The following is a 22,997-nucleotide window of genomic DNA, read 5'->3' as shown; positions in this document are numbered from 1 at the left end:
TTGAGGTTTTTCTTACTCTTCCTGTGATTCTGTGGTGTGGATTTTTCTTCTTGCTATCGGAGAATGTTCATTCTATCTTACTGAATGACTATTTCTGTCTCTGAAATTAGTTTGTTCCAATGTCATGTCGCCTGATCCAAGCTTCCTGTAAGTATTATTGCCATCTATTTTTCTTCTGATTTACTTTTATTCAGTTTCTTCCCACTCCCTGTGCTGAAGATGAAGAACTGGTGGTACAGGATGTTATTGGCTTGTGCTTGATCTCAGCTGCTCTTGCTTCTGAAATCATTGCAGAAGAATCTAACTTTTAGTGTTGGAGGCTTCATGATTCTGCTGTGAGGTCAGATGGGTGGCCAGTTACTACCTCCATTCAAACAACATGGATTTGCTAGCTCAGCAAACTTCTCTGTGTCTTAGGTCTTGAAGTTGGGCATTCTGAGACTGACAGACTCAGGGCAGAATTACCTGGCTTAATTGTCCAGTGGGTAATTGTCCAGTGGGAAATATCCTTTCAGTTTTAAGTATAGTCATAGGTTAGTCTATATGCTTTCCATAAGGATCAGTCCTGCTTTGCATTTAAAGATTGCATTAAAAAAAAGAGAGAGAAAGACTGAGCTTGGAACAGAAGGTGGTTTAATCTCACTTAATTAAAAGTGGACAAATTTAGTCCAGGTACAAAACTACTTATGGAAGCAATATTCAACAGCTATTATTATTTTAACTCTAGCCCCCACCCAACCCTAAAATTAAAAAAACCAGGAGTTAATGCACCTGCATCTATCCATAGACTCTCAAGCAGCAAAGAACTGCCTCCATTGGCACCCAATGGCTTCAAGTAGAGAGGGGATTCTTTCCTCTCCAACCTCCTCAGAGAAACCTTGGCATAAAGCCTGTTCACTCAGTTTATACAAGCAGGGAGGATTTGAGTATTAGTGCAGACTCATTTGCTTTTAGTTCTAGTATGATGAACCTGTTAATTTTGTCCTCTGCATTTTTTATCCTTTATTACGAGACTGTAAATAAACTCCTTAATTCCCATTAGCAAAAGAGTATTGAGAGACATAAATAGGAGACATTTTAGTCTTCTTTTTGCCTATATTACTTATAATGTAGCTGCAGACTAGTAAGACTAGAAAGTTTTGGTCATAGCATAATGTGGGAAATATAAATTTACAAAAACAAGATCGTAAAAATAATGCAAGCAAACAATTACATATACCAAAAATAGAATAATAATTCTACAAAACCCTAACATGTCAGTATATTGTCTTTTTATAGTACTAATTTGTTTCCTGATAATGTAGGGTTACCAGATAAGGTGGTTCAGAGATACCAAATAGACTTATAGTGAATTTCTTTTAAATAGTGACTTATATTTCCTCATTAATCATAAGCTTTTTAAAAAATTCCTACTACTGTAATATGTTCTAAAGAAAATTGTCAACTCAAATTATTACAAAATAATGTAAAGCATTAGTATTCTTCTGTACTACGATTCATGCAGTACATTAACATCTTTGGTTTTCCCTACGATTCATAAGTATCCAAAACAGCATGGAAGTTCTGGTATTTAACTCATCAGTTACATCTGGAATTTAAGAGGTGTTTATCTAAGTTATGGCTTTCGAAGGAATTTTTCTTTTTTCTGAAGTTTGAATTTATATAAACATCTTGATTTTTCTATGGTACTTATCATATGGTATCTGAGCGCCTCCCATGGTTACAGTCTCTTGACCTCTACACCACTGGCTCCATGCCCGTGGGATTTGGTGAAGTTTAGTGCACACATCCTAGGTGTAGGGTTGCCAGGCATCTGGTTTTTGACTGGAACATCTGGTCAAAAAGGGACCCCGGCGGCTCCGGTCAGCACCGCTGACCAGTCCATTAAAGGTCCGGTTGGCAGCGCAGTGGGGCTAAGGCAGGCTCCATGCCTGCTCTGGCTCCGTGCAGCTCCCAGAAGTGGCTGGCATGTCCCTGCAGCCCGTAGGTCCAGGGGCAATCAGGGAAGCTCTGCACACTGCCCTGTGCCCCCAGTGCCGGCTCCACAGCTCCCATAGGCCAGGAACCACGATCAATGGTAGCTGCAGGGGCAGCACATGCTTGCACGAGCAGTACATACCGCACAAAACCACCTGGTCATGCCTCCGCCTAGGGGCCAAACATGCCGTCCGCTTCCAGGAGCAGCGCAGAGCCAGGGCAAGCAGGGAGCCTGCCTTAGCCCCTCTGCACTGCCGATCAGGAGCTGCCTGAGGCAAGCGCCGCCCAGCCGGAGCCCATACCCCGAACCCTCTGGACTAGGTCAGAGCCCCCTCATGCACCCAAACTGCCTTCCAGACCCTGCACTCCAACCCTCTGCCCCAGGTCATAACCCCCACCCTCACCCAAATCCCCTCCCAAATCCCGCACCCCCTCCTGCACCCCAATCCTCTACCCCAGCCCTGAGCCACGTCTAGGAGCCTGCACCCCCCTCACATCCAGACCCCTGTCCAAGCCCTGAGGCCCCTCCTGCACCCCAAATCCCTCATTTGCGAACCCACCCCAGAGCCCACACCCCCAGCTGGAGCCTGCACCCCAACCCCCTGCCCCAGCCCTGAGCCTGCTCCTGCACCCTGAACCCCCTCATTTCTCGCCCTACCCTGGAGTCCGCAACCCCCTGCCCCAGCCCAGTGAAAGTGAGTGAGGGTGGGGGAGAGCAAGCAATGGAGGGAGGGGGGGTGGGGCCTCAGAGAAGGGGCAGGGCAAGGTTGTTTGGTTTTGTGCTATTAGAAAGTTGGCAACCCTACCTAGATGGAAGAAAGGGGCGGAAGAGCTGCAAGGGGACTGTCACAGGTTTTGTCTGTCTCGCTATTCCTCCAGTTAGTCCTTCATATCCTTTGTAACAGCAGCGTTAAGAAACCCTTAATTTTCACTTAACTATGATCTTCTAGGATTGAAATGGTGGTTCTACTGGCATGTATTGAACCATGTCTTTTGAGAAAACTGCTAGTTCCAAATTAAACCTTCTGATGAGATTTCAAAAAACCACTAGTGCAAAACACAGATGTGACACTTGTATTGGCACAGGAGGTAAAGAATAAACAAACAGGAACCTGTTGGCAATTTTTATTGACCAACTAAATTAAAACAAGCACAGGGGTGGGGGGACAGCTAAAAATAAGATTCAGTCAATTATTATTAGATAAAGGGGGGCAGGGCCGGCTTTAGGCCAATTCAACCAATTCCCCTGAATTGGGCCCCGCCCCTAAGAGGGCCCCACGCCCAAGCCCTGGTACAGTGTTCCGGCAAGAGCCGGTGCACTGTACCAGGGTGGCCTGGCTTCCCCAGTGGGCAATTTAAAGGGCCTGGGGCTTCCAGCAGGGGCTGGAGCCCCAGGCCCTTTAAATTGCCACCAGAGCCGCACTGCTGGAGCCCTGGGGTAGGGCTGCGCAGCTCTGGGGGCTATTTAAAAAGTCCGAGGCTCCCGTTGTTTCTACTGCCCCAGCCCTTTAAATAGCCGGGGGAGCCCCACCGCTTCCCCAGAGCTCCCTCCACTATTTAAAGAGCCGGGGCAGTGGAAGCTGGGGAGCCCCGGGCCCTTTAAATAGCCCCCGAGTTCCGGGCTGCTGCTGTTACCCCGGTGGGGGAGGGAGGAGAAGGGGGCACTTACTGTACAGGGTGGGCTGTACCCCCTGTACCCGCACCCCTTGCCCGCAGCCAGCCCCTGCTCCCCCCCCCCCTGCCCGCCGCCACCCCTGCACCCCCTGCCCTTCCCGCACCAGCCCTGCACCCCCTGTCCTGCCCCCCTGCCCTGCCACTGCCTGTAGCCAGCCCTGCACCCCCTGCCCACAGCCAGCCCCTGCCACACCCCCTGCCCTGTCTCCAGCCAACCCCTGCCGCACCCCCCTGCCTGAAGCCAGCCAGTCCCACACTCCTCTGTCTCCAGCCCTGCCAACCCATGCCGCACCCCCCTGCGGACCTGCCTGAAGCCAGCCAGCCCACCCCACACACCCCTGTCTCCAGCCAGCCCCGCACTCCTTGCCCTGCCTGCAGCCAGACCCCCCCCTGTCTCCAGTCAGCCCCTGCCCTGCCTCCAGCCAGCCCCATGTCCACTGGTGCCCTGCAGTTCCCAGGGCAGTAACCCTGCACACCTGCTTCAATGAGGGGGGCAGGGAGCAGCTGGGACCCACACATGTGCACACCCTAGGGTGACCAGACAGCAAGTGTGAAAAATCAGGACAGGGGGTGGGGAGTAATAGGATCCTATATAAGAAAAAGACCCAAAAATTGGGACTGTCCCTATAAAATCAGGACATCTGGTCACGCTAGCATACCCCAGGTAGTGGCGGGGACCCACACATGTGAAACGGAGCTCATTTCTAGTTCAGGCCCATCTTTTTAAAAAAGAACTTCAGGTAGGGTTAACATACATCCGTAATTTCCCGGACATGTCAGGCTTTTTGGTTCTTAAATCACCGTCCGGGAGGAATTTTTAAAAATTTTTAAAAATTTAAAAATTCCTCCCAGGAAAATACGGACGTATGGTAACCCTATTGGTACAAAAAGTACATACTGTGGCACATCCCTTAAATCAGAACTTTTTATAGGGAACCAGTTGCTAAGAAATGAAAGGCTTTTTTTTACATGTTTTTTTATTTTTTAGTCATCCCTGCCGGGGCCCCGCCAAAAATGTTCGAATTGGGCCCCATACTTCCTAAAGCTGGCCCTGAAGAGGGGGGGGGGGGCGGAATTAAGATCATAGATACAAGTATAGTTTTGCTTCCATTGTGCTATGTATAAAGGTGACCATTAATACATTTTGTAAAATCTGAGAAACTTTTTAAAAAATTTCTTCTTTAATATTCACGAATTATTTCTGTTTGTGCACTCTAGAACTATAAATTCTCTGAATTAGAAAATAGGTATGTAGTTGTTAATTTTGGTTCTATGTCTCTGGGAAATGCACTCAGCAATCCAGACAATATTTCTGCTTTCTTGTTCCTTCAGCTTGACATAAGCGTAGAACACTCCAAAATGGAACTGATTATTGAAGGCAAGCACGTTCATTTTTACCTAAGGAAAAACATTAAATCAGAACTATCTTTAAAATAATGCATTAAAGAAAAATAGGATTCTAGAGCACTTTACAAACTTAACTAACTATAACTAGGGATCTGCCCACTAAAAGCATGATCAAAATGCAGCTATGACTGGTTTAATTGTGGCAACTCTTTAACAGACCACAGAAACATCATCCAAGAGTTTAGGGCAGAAAATGAATACCGTCTCCTATGGGATATTGCAGAGGAAATTTCAGTAAATGGTTTATAATTGCTTGAGATGGAATTTGGCCAGACCATGAGGCTTTACACCTGCATACGCACACTTTCAAAGGGTGCCCTGGCATTTGTTTTACTTAGAAAGTGAAGCCCTCTGTTTTGTCTCCTCCAAATATGCCAGCTATAGCAGTACAGTGTGTCCTAACACAATGTTGAGTTATTGGGTCAGTACAGACTCAGAAGAAATAGCGCTATCTACTGAATGACCATCACCACTTCCTGTCACAGATGAGTAAAATTGTTTTGATAGTAATACATTTAGAGGTAAAATGTCTTACCTCATGTTCAAAAAATGCATCTTCCAGTGTCTTTTCTCCAGTACCACTTCCTACCCCTTCAAACATAGCCTTGTATTCCTAGAAGCACAAACCATCACCAATGGGAAATAATATGTTCATTCATCCTATTTATCAAAAAACAAACAAACCTTCTCTGTATTAAGTAACCTAGGGTTACCATACATCCAGATTTCCCGGACATGTCCGGCTTTTCGGGCCTCAAATCCCCGTCCGGAAGGAAATCCCGAAAAGCTGGACATGTCCGGGAAAATAGGGAGGGAGGGGCCGGGCGGTGCAGGGCCGGGGACTGGAGCCGCTGGGGCCGGCGGTGCGGGGCCGGGGGCCGGGGCCAGCAGTGCGGGGCCAGCGGTGGCAGTGCTCGGCCGGGGGCCAGCGCCTCCGAGCCGAGCCGGGTGGAAGAGCCTCTTGGCCTGGGCCGGCCGGCCGCCAGAGGGAGCCGCTCGGCCTGGGGGGAGCGGACTGGGCCATGCCTCCTCACGCCCCCCCGCCCCAGCCCCAGCTTACCTGCTGCCTCCTTGTTTCAGGCTTCCTGCGAACATTTGATTCGCGGGAAGCAGGGGAGAGGGAGGAGCAGGGGGGCAAAGCGTTCAGGGGAGGGGGCGGAGTTGGGGCGGGGCTGGGGCCCCCGTGGAGTGTCCTCTTTTTGGACACTTAAAATATGGTAACCTTAAGTAACCTTTCTGTAAATAGGAACCCATGCAGATTGTACTTGGTTGTCTGGAATGCAAGGACCATGCAAATATGCACTGAAAGAGAAAAATACTGGCATTTGCCCTTGTTTTTCCTCCCTCTTTCCTCCAAACTTCACAATTTAAATGAGAGAACTGTAAGGGGTTTGCTATTGCGTGAGTACAACTACCCCATTTACTTCAGGACTTCTTCAGTGACTTAAAAACACATTTTCAGAAAGGCAGCCTCCATCTTGTGAATGCAGGTCAAGCAGCTAGAAGCACAAAAATCATGCTTGTATTCACAGTTCATTTAGCAGATGCAAAGTATGGGTGCAATCTGTGTGTATTAATTTGTGATGCAACTTGTGTTGCAAAAGGGAGGCTGAACCACAAAATTCACTACAAGGATCTGATAGAAAAGGGGAAAACTATCGCCCCGCATGAGAGAGTGTGTGTGTGTGTGTGTGTGTGTGTGTGTGTGTGAGTGAGTGAGTGTGTGAGAAGAAAGGGGATGCTGATAGAAAAGGGGAAAACTATTGCCCCGCATGAGAGAGAGAGTGTGTGTGTGTGTGTGTGTGTGTGTGTGTGTGTGTGTGTGTGTGTGTGTGTGTGTGTGTGTGAAGAAAGGGGATGCTGATCAAATGGCACGCACATGGGATGACAGTGGGGAGGAAAAGGGAGAGAATGCAAGCTGTGATCTAGTTTTCCCCTCTAGATTCAGACCATGTGGAAGCTCTCCTACTGTAGCTTGCTGGTGCTAGGGCTCAGCATGAGAATGGGAACAGCCATGCACTTCTCTGTGCATGTGTTCTCCACATTCTCACCTCTGGCAGTGGTGAGATATCTGTACTCAAGAAGGGCTTGTCTTCACTACCACGCTAAATCGGCGCTGCTGCATCAGTGCAGTGGCACCAATTTAGCACATCTGGATAAGATGCATTACATCGGTGAGAGAGTGTCTCCCGCTGACGTAGCACCGTGTAGACACCAATCAAGGCTGCTGCAAGTAGCATTCACTTAGTCTCTGTTGCTTCACTCTCCTCACAGAGAACGTTTGTGTTTGCATGGGTGATATGCCTCCCCAGTGGCAGTGCAACTTGTGTAGGAGCTGCCAGTGGACAGGGAGGTTCTATGTGGGCTTGGACCCTTTTTCTGTAAATCCCTATGATTTGTAGATTTGGAATGCTGCAGCTAAACTCCTCTTCCCTGAGGTAACAACTGAGAAGCAGTGGTGCCAATTAGGGGAGGGTTGCAGATGCGGAGGCAGCCCCACACCCCAAGGTTTTGCACTTACTCAAAGTACCGTAAGCTTTGGAACTGGAGAGGGATAGCTCAATCACTTTTAAGCAGTGGTCCTGTGCTAAATCAGTACAGCTACTGCTGGAGCAGTCTGGAGCATCACTCCAGGTGCGTGGTCACAACACCAGTGAAATTTGTCCCCACCACTGCTCTGTCTAAAACAGGGGTGACTGGGCTAAATGATGTTGCAGCCCGGCACATGGGGAGCTTGTTTCTGTACGTCAGAGTGCAGGAGAATCCACTGGGAAATCGACTGCTGGTGGTACTGGCTCGTGCACTGTGCAGGTAAAAGAGAGGGAAAACTCTCTGGCTGAGGGAGATCCAGGGTCCCTACAGGATGGGGGTGGATAAGTGGGGACCAGAACTACCTCGGGATGAGGAGGGACCATAATCTGCCAAGAAATGTCAGACTTGTCTTCACTGCCAAAAAATAAACCTGTGTTTCTTGGGACCTTTGTGGTATGGGAACAGTTTTGCTTGTAGGAAGGTATGATTTGGCCCTACTTTCATGTCTCTGTGATGGGTACTTTGTACTACACTAATGTAATAACTTCAGTGTTCACAATTTCTTGTACTGAAAGCCTTTGGTTCAATACACTTTTGTTTTGGATCCTTTAAATTTGATTCTTATGTTGGATACACCTCTACCCCAATATCACGTGTCCCGATATAACACGGATTCGGTTATAACGCGGTAAAGCAGCGCTTCGAGGGGGGGGGCTGCGCGCTCCGGCAGATCAAACTAAATTAGAAATAACGCAGTTTCACCTATAATGCGGTAAGATTTTTTGGCTCCCCAGGACAGCATCCTGGGGTAGAGGTGTACTTAACTTTTTTTAAAAATGTTTTAATCTTGTAGTGCAGAGCTTTTCTTGGAACCCACATTCTGGAATATTGAAAGATATTTGAAACATCTTACATACTGCATAGTAATCTGCCACACACTTCACTTGCTCATAGTCCTCTGCGTTGGCCAGCAGGCGTAAGCCTTCTGGATAAAGTTTTCCACAAGTTGGATATAGTTTCTCTCTGTCGTCTTTACTCAGCTCCGTGCCAAATGAATTAATAGTGATGATAAAAGCACGTCTGTCTGCTTCAAACTTAATTCATAAAACAAAACAGGTAACAGACTTAATTAGATGGCCTGATTCTGAAAAACAGCATAATAATGAGTGCTTGTGTTTAATGCCATGAGTAGTCCCCATTAAAGTCTAACAGGTCTACTCAAATTAGTAAGTGCTACACTTGGTAGAAAGTGTTTGCAAGGAGTAGACCCTGTGATTTTTGATACTACGTATTGGATGACTGCTCTATGTCATCTCAAAAGCTTGTCTCTTTTCCCAACAGAAATTCATCCAATAAAAGATATTACCTGACCCCCCTTGTCTCTCTAAAGAGAAATTAAGAAAGTTAAGCTTTCATTCCATGACTCGTGCACTGATGTCTCATCCCAATCACTGCCCACCCCATCATTTCCGTACTTCTTGCTTCTCAAAACATTTAATTCTGCAGACTGCTGGGAAATCTCTTCCCTCCCCCCTTGTGGATTTAAATAACATTGCTCAAAACATTAAAAAAGAAAAGATCAAAAGTAAACCGCATTTATTTCAGCAACTTCAGATCTCTGGAGAGCTGCTATTGAGATTAAAGGTGAAATGGAAAAGTTTAAAAATAATTGCTACATGTGCAGACAACTTAAAACAACCGATAAGGACCTGGCAGAGGTGAACAGAGACATTTTGCCTGCCAAGTTCAGGCCTTCAGGTTTCTGTGTTTTCTCTGCACTAAATGATTACTAACACCTAAAGCAGAGGGCTATATTTCTTCTGACAGCTTTAGATGTCAGCTCTATCTACTGCTGAAGGGAAAACAGTAAAATTCATGCCAATGTATAGGCCTTGTTTTGTGCCTCTGCACAGGAGAAAATTTCACTTATCATCCTGAGAGATTTAATTCATATTTTAAAGGTAAGTGAATGTTTAAATTATCTTTAAGTTTACCAATTGTTTTACTGACTTGGGACCAAAATAGCTTTTTTTCTTTTTTCTGTTTTTAAAGCAAAGTACCTTTTTAAAAAAAAGTTATGGATCAACTAATTACTGGGACTTGCTTCAGAATCAAGATTAAAATACAGCATGAGCAAAATTTAGGCAGAATGTGAAGTGCTTCTGAGTATATGAACTTTCAAAATGCTTTGGTGAGCAGAGAATTACAGTTTTCTATTGAGCAATATAATTTGTTTGCATTTTAGCAGTTGCAACACTGTTTTGCAAATTTAAGAACAGATTCACATTCCTAGATCCTGCGCGTATGGACTAGAACAAGTTGTAACAGTCACCTGATTGCACTCTGGCACTGGCTTCAGCAGAGGGAAAGAGAATAAACAATGGGGAAATGATTAGAAAATAAGTGTGCATGAAAAGATTTCTGGTTAATAAGTAATAGAGCCAAATCCTACTTGCCTAACTAATGTGAGTAGGCACATCCACTCCAGAGGGTCTACTTTCATAAGTAGAGAGAGCAGGAGGATTTGAACTATAATGTCTATATAGGGTGACTTTTAGCCATTATATCTATAGTATTTTGAAGACAATACACATTTTAATTATATTTGAATATAGTAACTTTTTTAGTTTTGGGAATGATCATGCAACCCTTTCTTATGGGAGTAGTCCCATTGACTGCAGGATGGTTGCATGCTTGAGTAAGGTTTGCAGGATGAGACCTGAGCTAGGGTTACCATACGTCCGGATTTTGCCGGACATGTCCGGGAAAATAGGGAGGGAGGGACCGGCGGTGCTCGGCCGGGGGCTGGAGCCACTGGGGCCGGCAGTGCTCGGCCGGGGGCCGGGGCCAGCAGTGCTTGGCCGGGGGCCGGGCTGGGGCCGGCGGTGCTGGGCCGGGGCTGGCGGTGTGGAGCCGGGGGCCGGCGGTGCCAGGCGGTGCTCAGCCGGGGGCCGACGGTGTGGGGCCGGGCGGTGCTCAGCTGGGGCCGGCAGTGTGGAGCCGGGGGCTGGCGCCCCAGGGCCCGAGCCACGCCGGGCGGGAGACGCCAGAGCCAGAACCTCTTGGCCTGGGCTGGCCGGCCGCCAGAGGGAGCCGCTCGGCCGGGGGGGCCGGACTGGGCCACACACCCCCCGCCCCAGCTTGCCTGCTGCTTCAGGCTTCCCGCGAATCAAATGTTCGCGGGAAGCAGGGGAGGGGGAGGGGCGGGGGGGCGAAGCATCCAGGGGAGGGGGCGGAGGTGGGGCGGGGCCGTGAAGGGGCGGGGCTGGGGCAGGGAGCGGAGAAGGAGTGGAGTTGGGGCGGGGCCGGGGCCTGTGGAGTGTCCTCTTTTGGACACTTAAAATATGGTAACCCTACCTGAGCATATGTATGAAAGTATGGCATAAATGGCAACTTTTTCTTCATCCATATAATTAAGCTTCTTTGTTAGCTGTCTTTATAAAAAGACAGTCTTTTCAACCTTAGATCAGTTTAATGTTATGGGGTGGGGGGGGAACGCTTCTATAAAGATCTCTACAATGATAGCCAACTGATCTACTCAAAAATGCTTAGCATTGACATACTCTTGTTCCCACTGAAGTCACTGCTAAAACTCCCATTGACTTCAACTAGAGTTGGTCGGGAATTTTGTATCTGAATTATTTTCTCATGGAAAATGCTATTTCTGCAAAATGGAAACTTTCCATAGGAAAATCTCAATTTGTGCAGAAAATGGAAATGAAATATTTTATTTTGGATCAGACCAACCCAAATAGGAAACCAAATCGGTTTTTGTTTTGTTGTTTCATTCTGAATCAGCTCAATAAAATATTAAATTGCATTTCCATATTCACACATAGGCCTCCATTCTCTCCTATAGTCTGAGCTCCCTGGAGGACTACATCTCCCATAATGCAACACAGATTTCACTCTAACCAAGCTCTGTATGGCACATCATGGGAGATGTAAGCCAGTTTCCCTGCCTGGCCTACCATAGATGAAAATGAGGGCATCGACCTTCTGAGTTGCCTTATTGGAGTTGTAATGTAGTATAATGGGAAATGCAGTTGAAAATGATTTTAAACAAACCACTTTGCTTCATTTCAACAAATGAAAATGAAACATTTCAGTTTTGTAAATGTCTAACTATTTCATTTGAAAACTGTCAAAACAAAACATTTCAACATTTCTGAATCAGTATTTTGGAATTTTTATTCCACAGAAAAATTCAAAATTTCTACTTTGTGTGCCAATTTGGGGTGAAAACAAATGTGTTGAAATGTCTGGATTTCCTGCAGGATGGAAATTTCAAAAGTCGCTCAACTCTGACTTGAAGCATTAAGTTCAAGGGGAGCAGAATTTGACCAACAATAAACACTTTTGAAAATTAAATCCCTAAGACACTGTATTTCTGCCAGTTCATACTCTTTAAAAATCAGTGATTTGAGACCTTCAATATCAAGAACCTAATTTCAGGGGGAAAGGTGTTAGAAAAATCTAAATCAGCTTTCTTATACCAAATCCTTATACTAAATCCTTCCTTATACCAAGTATATTAACAAATGTAAGCGATCTCTGATACTACTGCACACATTGGTAACTTTCTTCTACTGTGGCAGTTATAGAAAAATACTAACTGAGGTGGACTTCTCTCTTGAAATGGAATGGGTATTTCTGTAAGTAATGGTTGAATTCGGACCTGAAACAAATGTTTTCATCAGATCCTAGTAAACCAATCACTCAGAGAAAAGTTGAATGTCAGTTTTACAAATCGGGGAAAGAAGGAAGGAGCAGGAAAAGCATTAAATAATTGAGCTAGAAAATCCTCATGGAATACTTAGATGCATAAGGTCTGTGCTTGTCTTACCTCAAGAACAGGGCACATTATTTCTGCTGTGGTGCCTCCTTGTTTTTCACAGAACTTATAAAAAGCTTCGAGATAAGACTAAACAAGGGGGGAGAAAAAGACACATTTTATATAGAACTTCGTTAAGGCCCCAGTCCAGCAAAGCACATAAGCATGTGGGTACCCCAGTTGAAATTGATGGGACTACTTACATACTTAAAGGTAAGCATGCGTTTAAATGCTTTACTAGATTGAGCTTGAAAAATTAAAATGTCTTCCTCTTAAAATGTTAGTAACATCTAAAGAGTGTAATGGAGCAAATACTGCACTCTTCCTGCTCTCCAAAGAAGGTGCTGAAGACCTCTGGACTCCAGATCCAGTAAGCTTCCACTGCACAGGAAGCAGATGTCTGAGGGAAACTCAGCAGTCCAATGCAGAGGAGGGGTTTGGAGGCAGGTGCTAAAGCTGTGGGTCTGTAACTAGGAGGATACATGAGCTAATCTCTGCCCCATGCTTCTCAAAACCCTGAGTTAGGTCACATCAGCCAACAAAGCTACTGCAGCTTGGGGCTGTACAGCACATCCACTGCAACTATGACCTGGTGAGGAGTCTCACTCCAACTGCCTTGGAACTTTCTCAGCACATGACCTGTTTAGTGACACCCCTGTGTGCCCAAGAAGTAAACTTTGTGTTAGTAAATATTTTTCTGAGTTACATGCTGGGTTTTTTTCTAGGATCCCCTCTAAGGGCACTGTTACTATTACGTTGTGGAAAGACATTTGCTACAACATCACAGAATCTTATTAAAGGAAGCTGTCACCAGCACCACATAATAAACAGCTAATCATAAATGGAGGCAATCTATGGGGTTCCATGATCGACCCAGTGCAATACCATCTGGAGGAAGGGCTAAACAATTCATTGATAAAATTCAGAGCTGACACTAAACTGAAGGCAGAGAAGGAGGGAATTTTTAATAATTTAGAAGATACTGAATGATCCCCCAATAATGTGGAGGACTGAGAAGAGAGGGATATAAAGAGATTTAACAAGGATAAATGCAAAGTATTGCACATAGGATATAAAAATTAAAGCTATATATTATAAAATGAGAAATGAGTGGCTGGACAGTAGTAATATGGGAGAATAAAAACCCTGGGTGTAATTGTTGATGGAAAGGTAAATATGAATGGTAATAATGCACTGAATATTTAAAAAGCAAATGCAGATTTGGGAGGTATAAATAATACTTGTAAGACCAAGTGAATAATTTTTCCCTTTTGCACCATTATAGGAATACTGCATACAATTTGGGTCATCAACTGTAAAAGGAAGAAAGAATATAACTGAACAAATAGGATACGAAAAATTTTGAAGAGAATGGATTAGGAGGAAAATGTACAGGAATGAAATATGTATAGTCTGGAAATATTATATGGTCCTATGTACTAATTAATATTTGTAAAGTACCTAGAAGATGTAAATTACTTATGTATGCTACAGAAAACATCCGATAAGTGAAGAATGAGATACTACAAAGAAGATACTACAGACTAGAAAAAGCAAGATTAAAATTAAGCAAAACACTTAGATTAAATGTAGAGCTGGTTGATAAAATTCACACACTTCATCAATTTTTCCCTTTTGTCAGCATTCAAAAATGTACACTATAACTTCAAAATTTGAAAAAATTCAATCAGCTCTACTGATCATAGACAAATGTCAATAATGAACTCTACTAAATGGAATTTAAAGTGGTAGAATCAAAGTAATTAGAAATCTTCAAGTTAATTACCTTTTGTAAATAAGAGAAATGTTAGTCATGCCAAAAATTGTGGGAGTCTAGAAAACCTACTATGGATGTCTTAAGATCCAACAATGCTGTTATGTTTGGTTGACAACTTAAAATGACTTTTTGCTTACGAATAACTAATAGATTAAGACTAGGATGACCAGACAGCAGGGCCGCCCAGAGGGGGGGGGCAAATGGGGCAATTTGCCCCGGGCCCCACACGTGAGTTTTTCGGGGCCCCTGGAGCGGGGTCCTTCACTCGCTCCGGGGCCCCGGAAAACTCTCGTGGGGCCCGGGCCCCCGGAGCTTCCTCTGCTCTGGGTCTTCAGCGGCAATTGGGGGGTTCCAAAGAGGATGGAGCTCGGCTGTTCTCAGTGGTGGCAGATGACAGAACAAGGAGCAATGGTCTCAAGTTGCGGTGGGGGAGGTCCAGGTTGGATATCAGGAAAAACTATTTCACTAGGAGGGTGGTGAAACACTGGAATGCGTTACCTAGGGAGGTGGTGGAGTCTCCTTCCTTGGAGGTTTTTAAGGCCCGGCTTGACAAAGCCCTGGCTGGGATGATTTAGCTGGGAATTGGTCCTGCTTTGAGCAGGGGGTTGGACTAGATGACCTCTTGAGGTCCCTTCCAACTCTGATATTCTATGATTCTATGATTCTAATTTGGTAGCAGGGGGTCCTTCCACTCCAGGACCTGCCAAAGTGCCCCGAAGACCTGCGGCGGGGGGTCCTTCCGCCCCGGGACCCGCCGCCGAAGCACTGGATCTTCGGCAGCAATTCGGCGGTGGGGACTCCCCGCCGCCGAAGACCCCAGGCCCCCTGAATCCTCTGGGCGGCCCTGCCAGACAGCAAATGTGAAAAATCAGGACGGGGGTGGGGGATAATAGGAGCCTATATAAGAAAAAGACCCCACAATTGGGACTGTCCCTATAAAATCGGGACATCTAGTCACCCTAATTAAGATACTAACTTATACCCATGGCATTTTCATTAGTGAGATTTTAAAAAATAGAACCTGATGATAGTTTTCAAATTCTAGATGTCCTATCATTTTCTTGTGATTTTTTTTTTTTTTACTTTTATAGGAAGTTCGCAGTATAGTATTCTAAGAAGCACTTACCTTGTACAGTTTGTTTCGCATTATTTCAATGTTCATTTCGTCCAAGTCATTTTCAGACAAGCAGCCTTGAAAGAAAGGAGCTGAAAGCAGAATATGTTAAATTACAGAATAAATTCATATGGAGATATGTGAGCATCCCTGACCAGTAGCAATCTACCAATTTTGTGGTATTGATCAAGGAATTGTGGTTTCAAGAAAGGGTAATTTGAGGGGGAAGTGGGAAGAGAAACAGGAAGGTAAATATTTGAAATCCTCTTAATTTTTCTCTTTATACTAGGATTCTGCTGCAAGGGGAATCAATCTAGCTTTCAGTGCCCAAATCTCCAGAGAGCATCAGATGGGAATGGCTAACAGAGTAATTCTTTTAAGGCCCTAACCTACTCCCTAGCATTTAGCACAAGTAGTTGGGCTGGGCTTTGGGGAGATTTCCAGAGGAGAGTGAAGAAAAGAATCTTCCTTTCCAGGTCATGGAGCTGCTCTGCAGAGGGTACTCAAGCCCAGTTGGTGGTGTAGCCTCCCTTCCCTAGCCATACTCCTTCTGTGTGTGTTTTTGTATATGGGGAAGGACCAGAGGCTCCATATAACAAAGGATCCTCCAGCCCCAATCTTTCCCCAATCCATCCCTGCTCTAGCTCCTTACACCGGGAATGCCTACAGAGTTGGGCTCAACACAGCGCATAGGGTGCACATAAAATCTTATACCACTTTGTGCAGTTGAATAACTTAAAATTACAATAAGTGTAACTAACAAAGCTATGCCAATTGTTCACCATATTCCTTTGCTCGTATATTGTATCCACAACTTCATTCCTTGGTCTGTTTTATCTTTCAACTGTAAACCATTCAAGGCAGGGATTGGCTCTTTCTGTGTTTGTACTGTGCCCAGCACAATGGGTGCCTACAACCGACTGAGGCTTTTGGGCCCTGCCATAAAATAAATATTTAATATAACAACTGGTGCCATTACTAGGGACCTTGGTGCCGAAAGAGGCATTTTGTCCTAAATGATTCACTTATGGAAACAGCTGTTGGCATATGTTTACAGTAAACCTTGAAATAACAATTCAATTATTATCAGAGTCACTTGATATTTCTGAAAGTAAGCTATAAAAGTCTGATCTAGTGTAGCATGTTTTCTATATGTGACTGCTATCCAGGTTAAATAAAAATTGTTAATCAACTGTCTTATTTTAAAGTTGTTTTGTGAAATGCACAGAATACCACTTCAGAACTGCATCTTGTCCTGCAATGCAGTTGCCAATTACTCATAGGTTAAATTATCAAATCATATAATATCTGGTGAAACAACTGCTGGTGTGATCTGAAATGAAATTATCAGGAATATGTGAAGAGGAGCATCTGTAGACAAATCATTAAATTTTCATACCTAATGGTGTGTCAACCAAAATTGCATTGAATAGCTCTGCAGGGTTTGGGGCAATGCTGACTGCTTCCATTTGCTCAAAACTGCCCAAAGGGTGGCACTTAGGAACAAGTTCAGCTATGGGTCGCTGATGCAGTGTACCAGTTATCAACAGAATCACGTTGTCAATCATATAGCTGTACCTGAGTTTGAAAAAAAAGTTACAAAACAACTTGATATATTTCTTAAATATAAAAGAAACCCTACAGACCTAAACCACCAAAATACTTGCTCTGTTTTCAGATATCAACATCTCACAGACAGAAAAATGACTGCTAGATAACATTAATTTTGAACGCTGGTGTTGCTTTGATATACAAGTGCTTTTGGACTTATTCTAAAGAAAGGACTAAGTATGAATGTAAGGTAAGGCTTCTTATGCAGCATTGCAGCCTTAGGATGTGATTTTGATTTAAGATCTACTAATACATTGCATCAAAAGTACATCTGATGAACTAGAAGCTGTTGCTGTTTGGGGAAATTGCTGTTTCCCATGAGGAACATTAGGATAACTGCAAGTATCTAATGTGCCTGTATTCAAAGTTCCTCTGGAACCACCTCTGGTGATGGAGTTCTTCTTTTAAGTGAGCTATCATGACTTGTGGACACTATAACTACAGAGCTCGGGTGGATGACCCTGGCCTCCAGCAGATCCCTCAGGATCCTTGAGACCAGCCCCATGGCTATAGGGATCCTCTCAGAGATTTCTTCCCTCTTAGCAGTCTTCTGTGGGTTTTACCATGAGAGTGAATGATCTGGACCTTTTCAGTAACTCTGAAATTGAAATGCAAAACCTATCACTCATGGACATCATGTTGCTATGACCCTGAGGAACTTTGGGGCTGTAACACATGTGGACGGAATAGATTTCCATAGTGTTTTACCTGTGACATTTAAAGAATGGATACTACTCTTCAGGTTTCCTTCACTGATTCAGAACAGATTGATGGAATTTCCTATGCAAAGTTTGAAAGGAGGTTAAAGGATTTTGGACATGTAGCTTACTGAAGTGAAAGGCATGTCACGTACTATGAAAGTACTATCCCTACTGCAAAACACCACAGTGTATGGTGAGAGGGAAGGGGAACGTGTGCATGCAAAACTGTGAAATGAAAACAGCAATAATTTTTTAATGAAATTCTATGAAACAAGAATTGTGAATTTTGCACAGTTCTAAGTGCATAACTGTCCTAGTGCGGTCTTGCAGAATCACCATGTTTATTAGTCCATGCACAAAATTAACTCAGCCATCTTTATGATAATGAGGAAAAATTAATGATACTTTACTTTTGTGTCAGGAAAAAAGATTACTACCTGAAACTAAGCTGGGAAGTAAAGTTTTGCAAGTTTGTCACAGTCACCAAGTATTAAAAGGTAAGATAAGAATGTGTACTTACTACAGAGAAGAGGAGATTTTGCTAAAGCATCCAAACCAACATAAATCAGGTCTGTGTTCTCTCAGTAATATGTTGTTAAAGTCAAGAACAGATCAGATAGCACTTAGATCTTTCAAAAATAAAGCTACTAGGATCTAAACATCTCACTAAAGACCACAGAAATTCATATTTAGACTGCCACTTTGAAACAAAATGGAGAGTTTGCTATCCGTATGGAAATATAGAGTATGTACTCTGTATTAGAACTCCTATCCTCTATATCATGAGTTTCTTCATCTTGCCAAAAAATCCAAACCCTAATTTAAAAACAATTATATTTTGAAAAATTTAAATCTCTCCTCCCCATCTCACCTCTTCCCCCCCCCCCCAACAAGTAATACAACTTTGAAACTGTTAGTCCATGATGTAACAAATAAGAATAGATTTTTAGGTTTCTAAACACTGAGTTACACTTCTTTAAAATGGTACAGTATTAAATAAATTTCACTCATTGTCCAGCTGTGTGTAAACTGCGATAACAAGAAATTTTACCCTGACTTACTTTGAATAACTGTGACAATTGAAATGAACAGGTAACTTAACTTACGTGATAAAGTTCAGAAACGTGGCAAGTGGCTCAAAGGCGTGGTTTCTAAAATATTGAAATTCTGTGAGTAATTTGGCTTTCAGTTTGTCATCGATGGTGGAAACAGTGAGAGGGCCAGTTTCATTGGCCAAGAAGTTGCCATAGTCTGTGGTCTGTAGATGTAACTTCAAGTCTACAAATAGATTCAGAAGAGACTATGAGGATAAACTGTCACAACACTAGAAATGGAACCAACTGGAATAACTTTACATGTTTCAGTGCTTTTACCCTATATTTCCATATTAAGACTTGATTATCTTCCAGTGAAGTCAAAGGGAATTTTGTCATTATCTTCTTTTAGAGCAAGTGCAGGGCTAGCAGAAATTTGCACCTCCTTTTCCTAACCAGGCTTTTTTACATACCATAGGAGATGACAAATCGTATGTCGCTCCTCAGAAGTTGTATTAGGGCAGGGCTGCCATAATCTCCATAGAGTCCCACCAGTGATGCTGCAGCTGTGATCGGCTGAAACAGCACATTCTCCCACCTGGACTACCTCACCCCCTCCCCAGTCAACTTCATTGACTATTTTGGCTGTGCTGTCTTCCGGAGTGTGCTGTTGCACCACCGTAACGTACCTCCAGTTGACTTTCTGTCTGCAGAGCTCCTGGTTTATGTGGGTAGAAGCTGAGATAAACCAGGAGTGAATCTGACCCTATAACTTTATTAGAGAATTCTTCCGTTGTTCAGATGGATTATTTACATCTCAAGGAGGACAATGTTCTTATATATGTGAAGATATATCAACACTCAGATGTATACTTGTAATGGTACTGCTTAGCCCAGAAACGGGCTCCAGCCAAGTTCTGTACAGCACAGCTCAAGAGAAGTCACTCTTATGCTCTTCTGACATTTGGGCCCTGACCTTTGGACTTTTCTAACTTCTGCTCTTAGCAGCTCCAAAGGGGCTATTCTAGAAGCTAGGTCATGGACATAGGAAAATCCTGTCCATGCTTCCTGCACTGGGAGGGTCTGCGGAAGTCTCTACAGCAACCCTGTGCCACCAAAGGATTCCCAATATGAGTTCCCTTAACTATTGTCCCCTGGCTTTATGACCATTTTCCACTACCAGTGGCAGAACAAGCGATTTGGATTTATTTTTAGTATTCAGACCTGTTTAGCATTCATTCTCTTAAAAAATAAAAAAATAAAACACCACTAGCATATTCTAAAATAATAGCTTCATATGCTTTAAGTGATAGAGTTTTTGGGATAATGTGTTTTTTGTGATTCACAATTATTACATTTACAAATGAATTCTGAAGTGGTGGTTAGCAAAAAGTAGTAGACTTGCTATAGTACCTGATAACATAGCCTTTCTGAATACTGTACAAATTTTCTGTTGAGCTCATCTGTTGAGCTCTGCCATACACAGAGTAACCACCAGACTGGGCTCATTATAGAGATCACATTCAACACACTCCTTTTGTCAAACTAACTCAGTCCAGTTAGTACCTGTGCATCTGCCAGTATTTCTCTAGGTCTTCCTGCACCAGACTGAATGCTGCCAGTATAAACTAATTCCTTATGAAGGAAATCATGTTAAACAAGTCTTTACAGAGTTAAACACAAGATTCAGTTGACAAAACATTTGTAAAGGTTATGTCCTTTCAAGCCTACAGACAATGGAGTCAGATAACTAGAAGTATTCAGAGTGCTGCAGTACAGGTTTCTTTTCTAACTGAAAAAATACTCAGCTTAATCTCTAGATTAATCTCTAGATCGAGGAAAAATATAAGCATGGTAAAACAATCCGACATAAATATAATTATGCTTAAAATCAAGTCTAAATATATTAAAAAATCTTTTTGTACTCACCCATATTTTGTATCACATACCTACATTTTCTATGAAGATGAAAAGTGATAATTTAGCTTTCCTTTTTGTTTTTTTTTTTAATGTATCAAACAGATATGTAGGGGTTAGAGTACATTACTGTGTCAGAGAGGAATAGGAATCAAGCTTCCTGTGATCTATTTCCAACTTTGCCACTGACTCATTTGCCTTGATTTACTCCTCACAAATGCATTCCTAGCACCTTGGGATACAGCCACTCTTAAGGGGTCTTCCTCTCTGGGTGAGGTAGCTAGTCAACCCCTACTGCATAACCCAGACACCACTCTCAAGTATCAAGCTCTGCAAAGAGCTGTTAACATACTTCACTGATAAGATTATCAGAATATGTATTGTAAGCAGTGTTGTTGTAGCCATGTTAACCCTAGGATATTAAAGAGACAAGGTGGGTGAAGTAATATCTTTTATTGGACCAACTTCTATTGGTGTGAGAGACAAGCTTTTGAGTTTACACAGAGCTCTTCAGGTCTGGGAAACTAACAAGTGTCAGCTAAATACAAGGTTTGACCAGATTATTTAGCATAAGTAATTAACACATGTTTCAGGGTGAAGTGGCCTGTTAACACCCCATCAGTCACAGGGAGGAAAGGGGAGGGGAGAAGTTGCTGGCGGAGTTGTTAGAGGGTTACAGATTGCTGCAATAACCATAAATCCAATGTTTCTAATTAGTCCATGATTTTTGGTGTCTAGAAAAGTTAGGAATGTAAGCTCCCAGGCTTGTCTTTTGAAAGTGGTGTGAAGGTTTCCTTTGAGGAGCAGGACTGATAAGTCAGATACAGAGTCATCACTTTTGCTACAAGTGTTCACCCACAGGTGATAGGGTGTTTTTGGCTATGTCTAGGAAGAAAGAGCACTGGGTTTAATAAATCAGTCATTTTGTCAGTTATTTCTCTCAGCATTTTGAAGTAGAGCTTGTACATTCATTGAGCAGGAGATATTTGTCTCATGGAAATTACCTGCTGTAGCAGGAATATATCTGTAGAATTGGTAAGTTCCTTAGGGCATATTTACTAGTACAAAGAGGTTACAGGAACTGGTCACACTTCCAAGCTATTATAAGATCCACTAGCCCAGCCTTGTGTAAGGAGGGAGGGATGAGCGTTGTTGTGGGCAAGTTTCAGCTTCTTCTCCTCTCCTACCAATTCTGCTACCATCACTGTAGAAGCAAAGCTGCTAATTTTCCAGACAGAATGAATTTGCATTTCTAGTCATTATGCTGATAATTTGACCTAATAGAATTCCTAAGTGTAAAAGATTTTGGTTAAATAATTGCAGTTATTATTCTCAGATACAGAAGAGAGCCTGTGTTCATTTATTTGCAAAAGAAATTTTCTGCTTGTAAGTTGTTTTTTTCAGAAATGCCTGGAGAGGGATCATCTCCTTATCTATTCTCACAAATCTGCATGATCTAGTCTGTGGCCAGTCTGACCCGCAGAAAAGCTGCTTTGGAAACAACTGCATGTTCCCTTCTCCTCTGCAACAAAGTCACCTTCACAAAAACCTTTCTTCATTTAAGAGTAATGCAAATTTATCTCCCTAAAACCCAGTTTTTCTCCTTTAAAGTGGAAAGTCTCTTAAAGATCTAAAAGCCATGCAGTAACACAGTAACACCCTATGGAAAAATCTATGGATTTAGTACCAAATTATAAGCTTTTTCCAGGTTTTGTGAACCATCCTATACAGATATATAATTCTGTATAGTATGGCGAAAAATTTATAAGTAGGGTATCAATCTCTTTGAAAATCTCAGCCTATAGATGTATTGAGTAAATTCTATAGAACCATATTGACTTCACTCCTATTAAATTCTCTAGGATGTTTCCAAAAGGGAAAAACAGGATTATTACTTGCTTTCAATAACATTATCCCTTATCTTTCTTTTTCTGACCTGTCTCTTTTTTAACTTTCATCAGTGATCTAGCCAACAGTATTTGTTCGTTTACCTTATCGAGAGACAGACTCACCTTCCAGTGTTTCACATTGCACTAGGTTGATGTAGTCTGCATTGGTCAAGATCCCAGCTTTAAAACCTCGGACCAGCCCCTCCAGGTAGCCATGGTCCACATTGAAGTAAAACTCTGAGTACCCCGTCATGGAGATAAAGAGGGCTTACGCTCTGTGCTGTTTTGTGGAAGTGACAACCTTCAGTACAAAGTCTTGTGCTTCTCTTTTGAAGGTGATGACCAATAGTCACTAATTTCCAGTCAGCTTGTGGTTGGGTTTTACTGACTTGTTTCTTCCTGTTTATTGTGCCCAGTGTAGTTGGCTGCACTTTGCGTGATGCTTACAAAACACCAGCTAATCAGCCAGACAACAAATCTAACTCCTTCCTGTCAGAATCAGAACTGGGATCTACTATGGGCTAAGGAGA

At 43.2% G+C, this 22,997-nt stretch overlaps 1 protein-coding gene and 1 long non-coding RNA gene across 2 annotated transcripts; one reads left to right on the top strand and one right to left on the bottom strand.

The window, feature by feature from the left end:
• Positions 1-4,747: 4,747 nt before the first annotated feature.
• Positions 4,748-22,790, bottom strand: ATP6V0D2 (ATPase H+ transporting V0 subunit d2). Its single transcript, XM_034763222.1, has 8 exons — positions 22,591-22,790; positions 18,734-18,905; positions 16,715-16,893; positions 15,328-15,407; positions 12,437-12,514; positions 8,508-8,684; positions 5,594-5,671; positions 4,748-5,049 (listed from the first exon to the last, which is right to left on the bottom strand). Exons 1-8 carry the CDS (start codon positions 22,718-22,720, stop codon positions 4,888-4,890), a joined length of 1,056 nt encoding a protein of 351 aa, XP_034619113.1. The 5' UTR covers positions 22,721-22,790; the 3' UTR covers positions 4,748-4,887.
• On the top strand, positions 9,304-13,954 carry LOC117873632. Its single transcript, XR_004644777.1, has 3 exons — positions 9,304-9,551; positions 12,489-12,637; positions 13,710-13,954. It is a non-coding gene; the product is annotated as an uncharacterized LOC117873632 (long non-coding RNA).
• Positions 22,791-22,997: the final 207 nt, after the last annotated feature.

Source organism: Trachemys scripta, chromosome 2 (genome assembly GCF_013100865.1).
Source record: "Trachemys scripta elegans isolate TJP31775 chromosome 2, CAS_Tse_1.0, whole genome shotgun sequence".
NCBI classification, from domain to species: Eukaryota; Metazoa; Chordata; order Testudines; family Emydidae; genus Trachemys; species Trachemys scripta.
Note: the sequence above shows the minus strand (reverse complement) of the source record. Positions and strands in the feature narration are given on the sequence as shown.

Coding starts and splice junctions, on each gene's coding strand:
- ATP6V0D2 (XM_034763222.1), bottom strand. CDS start 22,720: ATGACGGGGTACTCAGAGTTTTACTTCAATGTGGACCATGGCTACCTG. Junction 12,515..15,327: donor TGCGAAACAAACTGTACAAG/GTAAGTGCTTCT, acceptor CCCCTTGTTTAG/TCTTATCTCGAAGCTTTTTA. Junction 5,050..5,593: donor ATGCATTTTTTGAACATGAG/GTAAGACATTTT, acceptor GTTTTTCCTTAG/GTAAAAATGAACGTGCTTGC.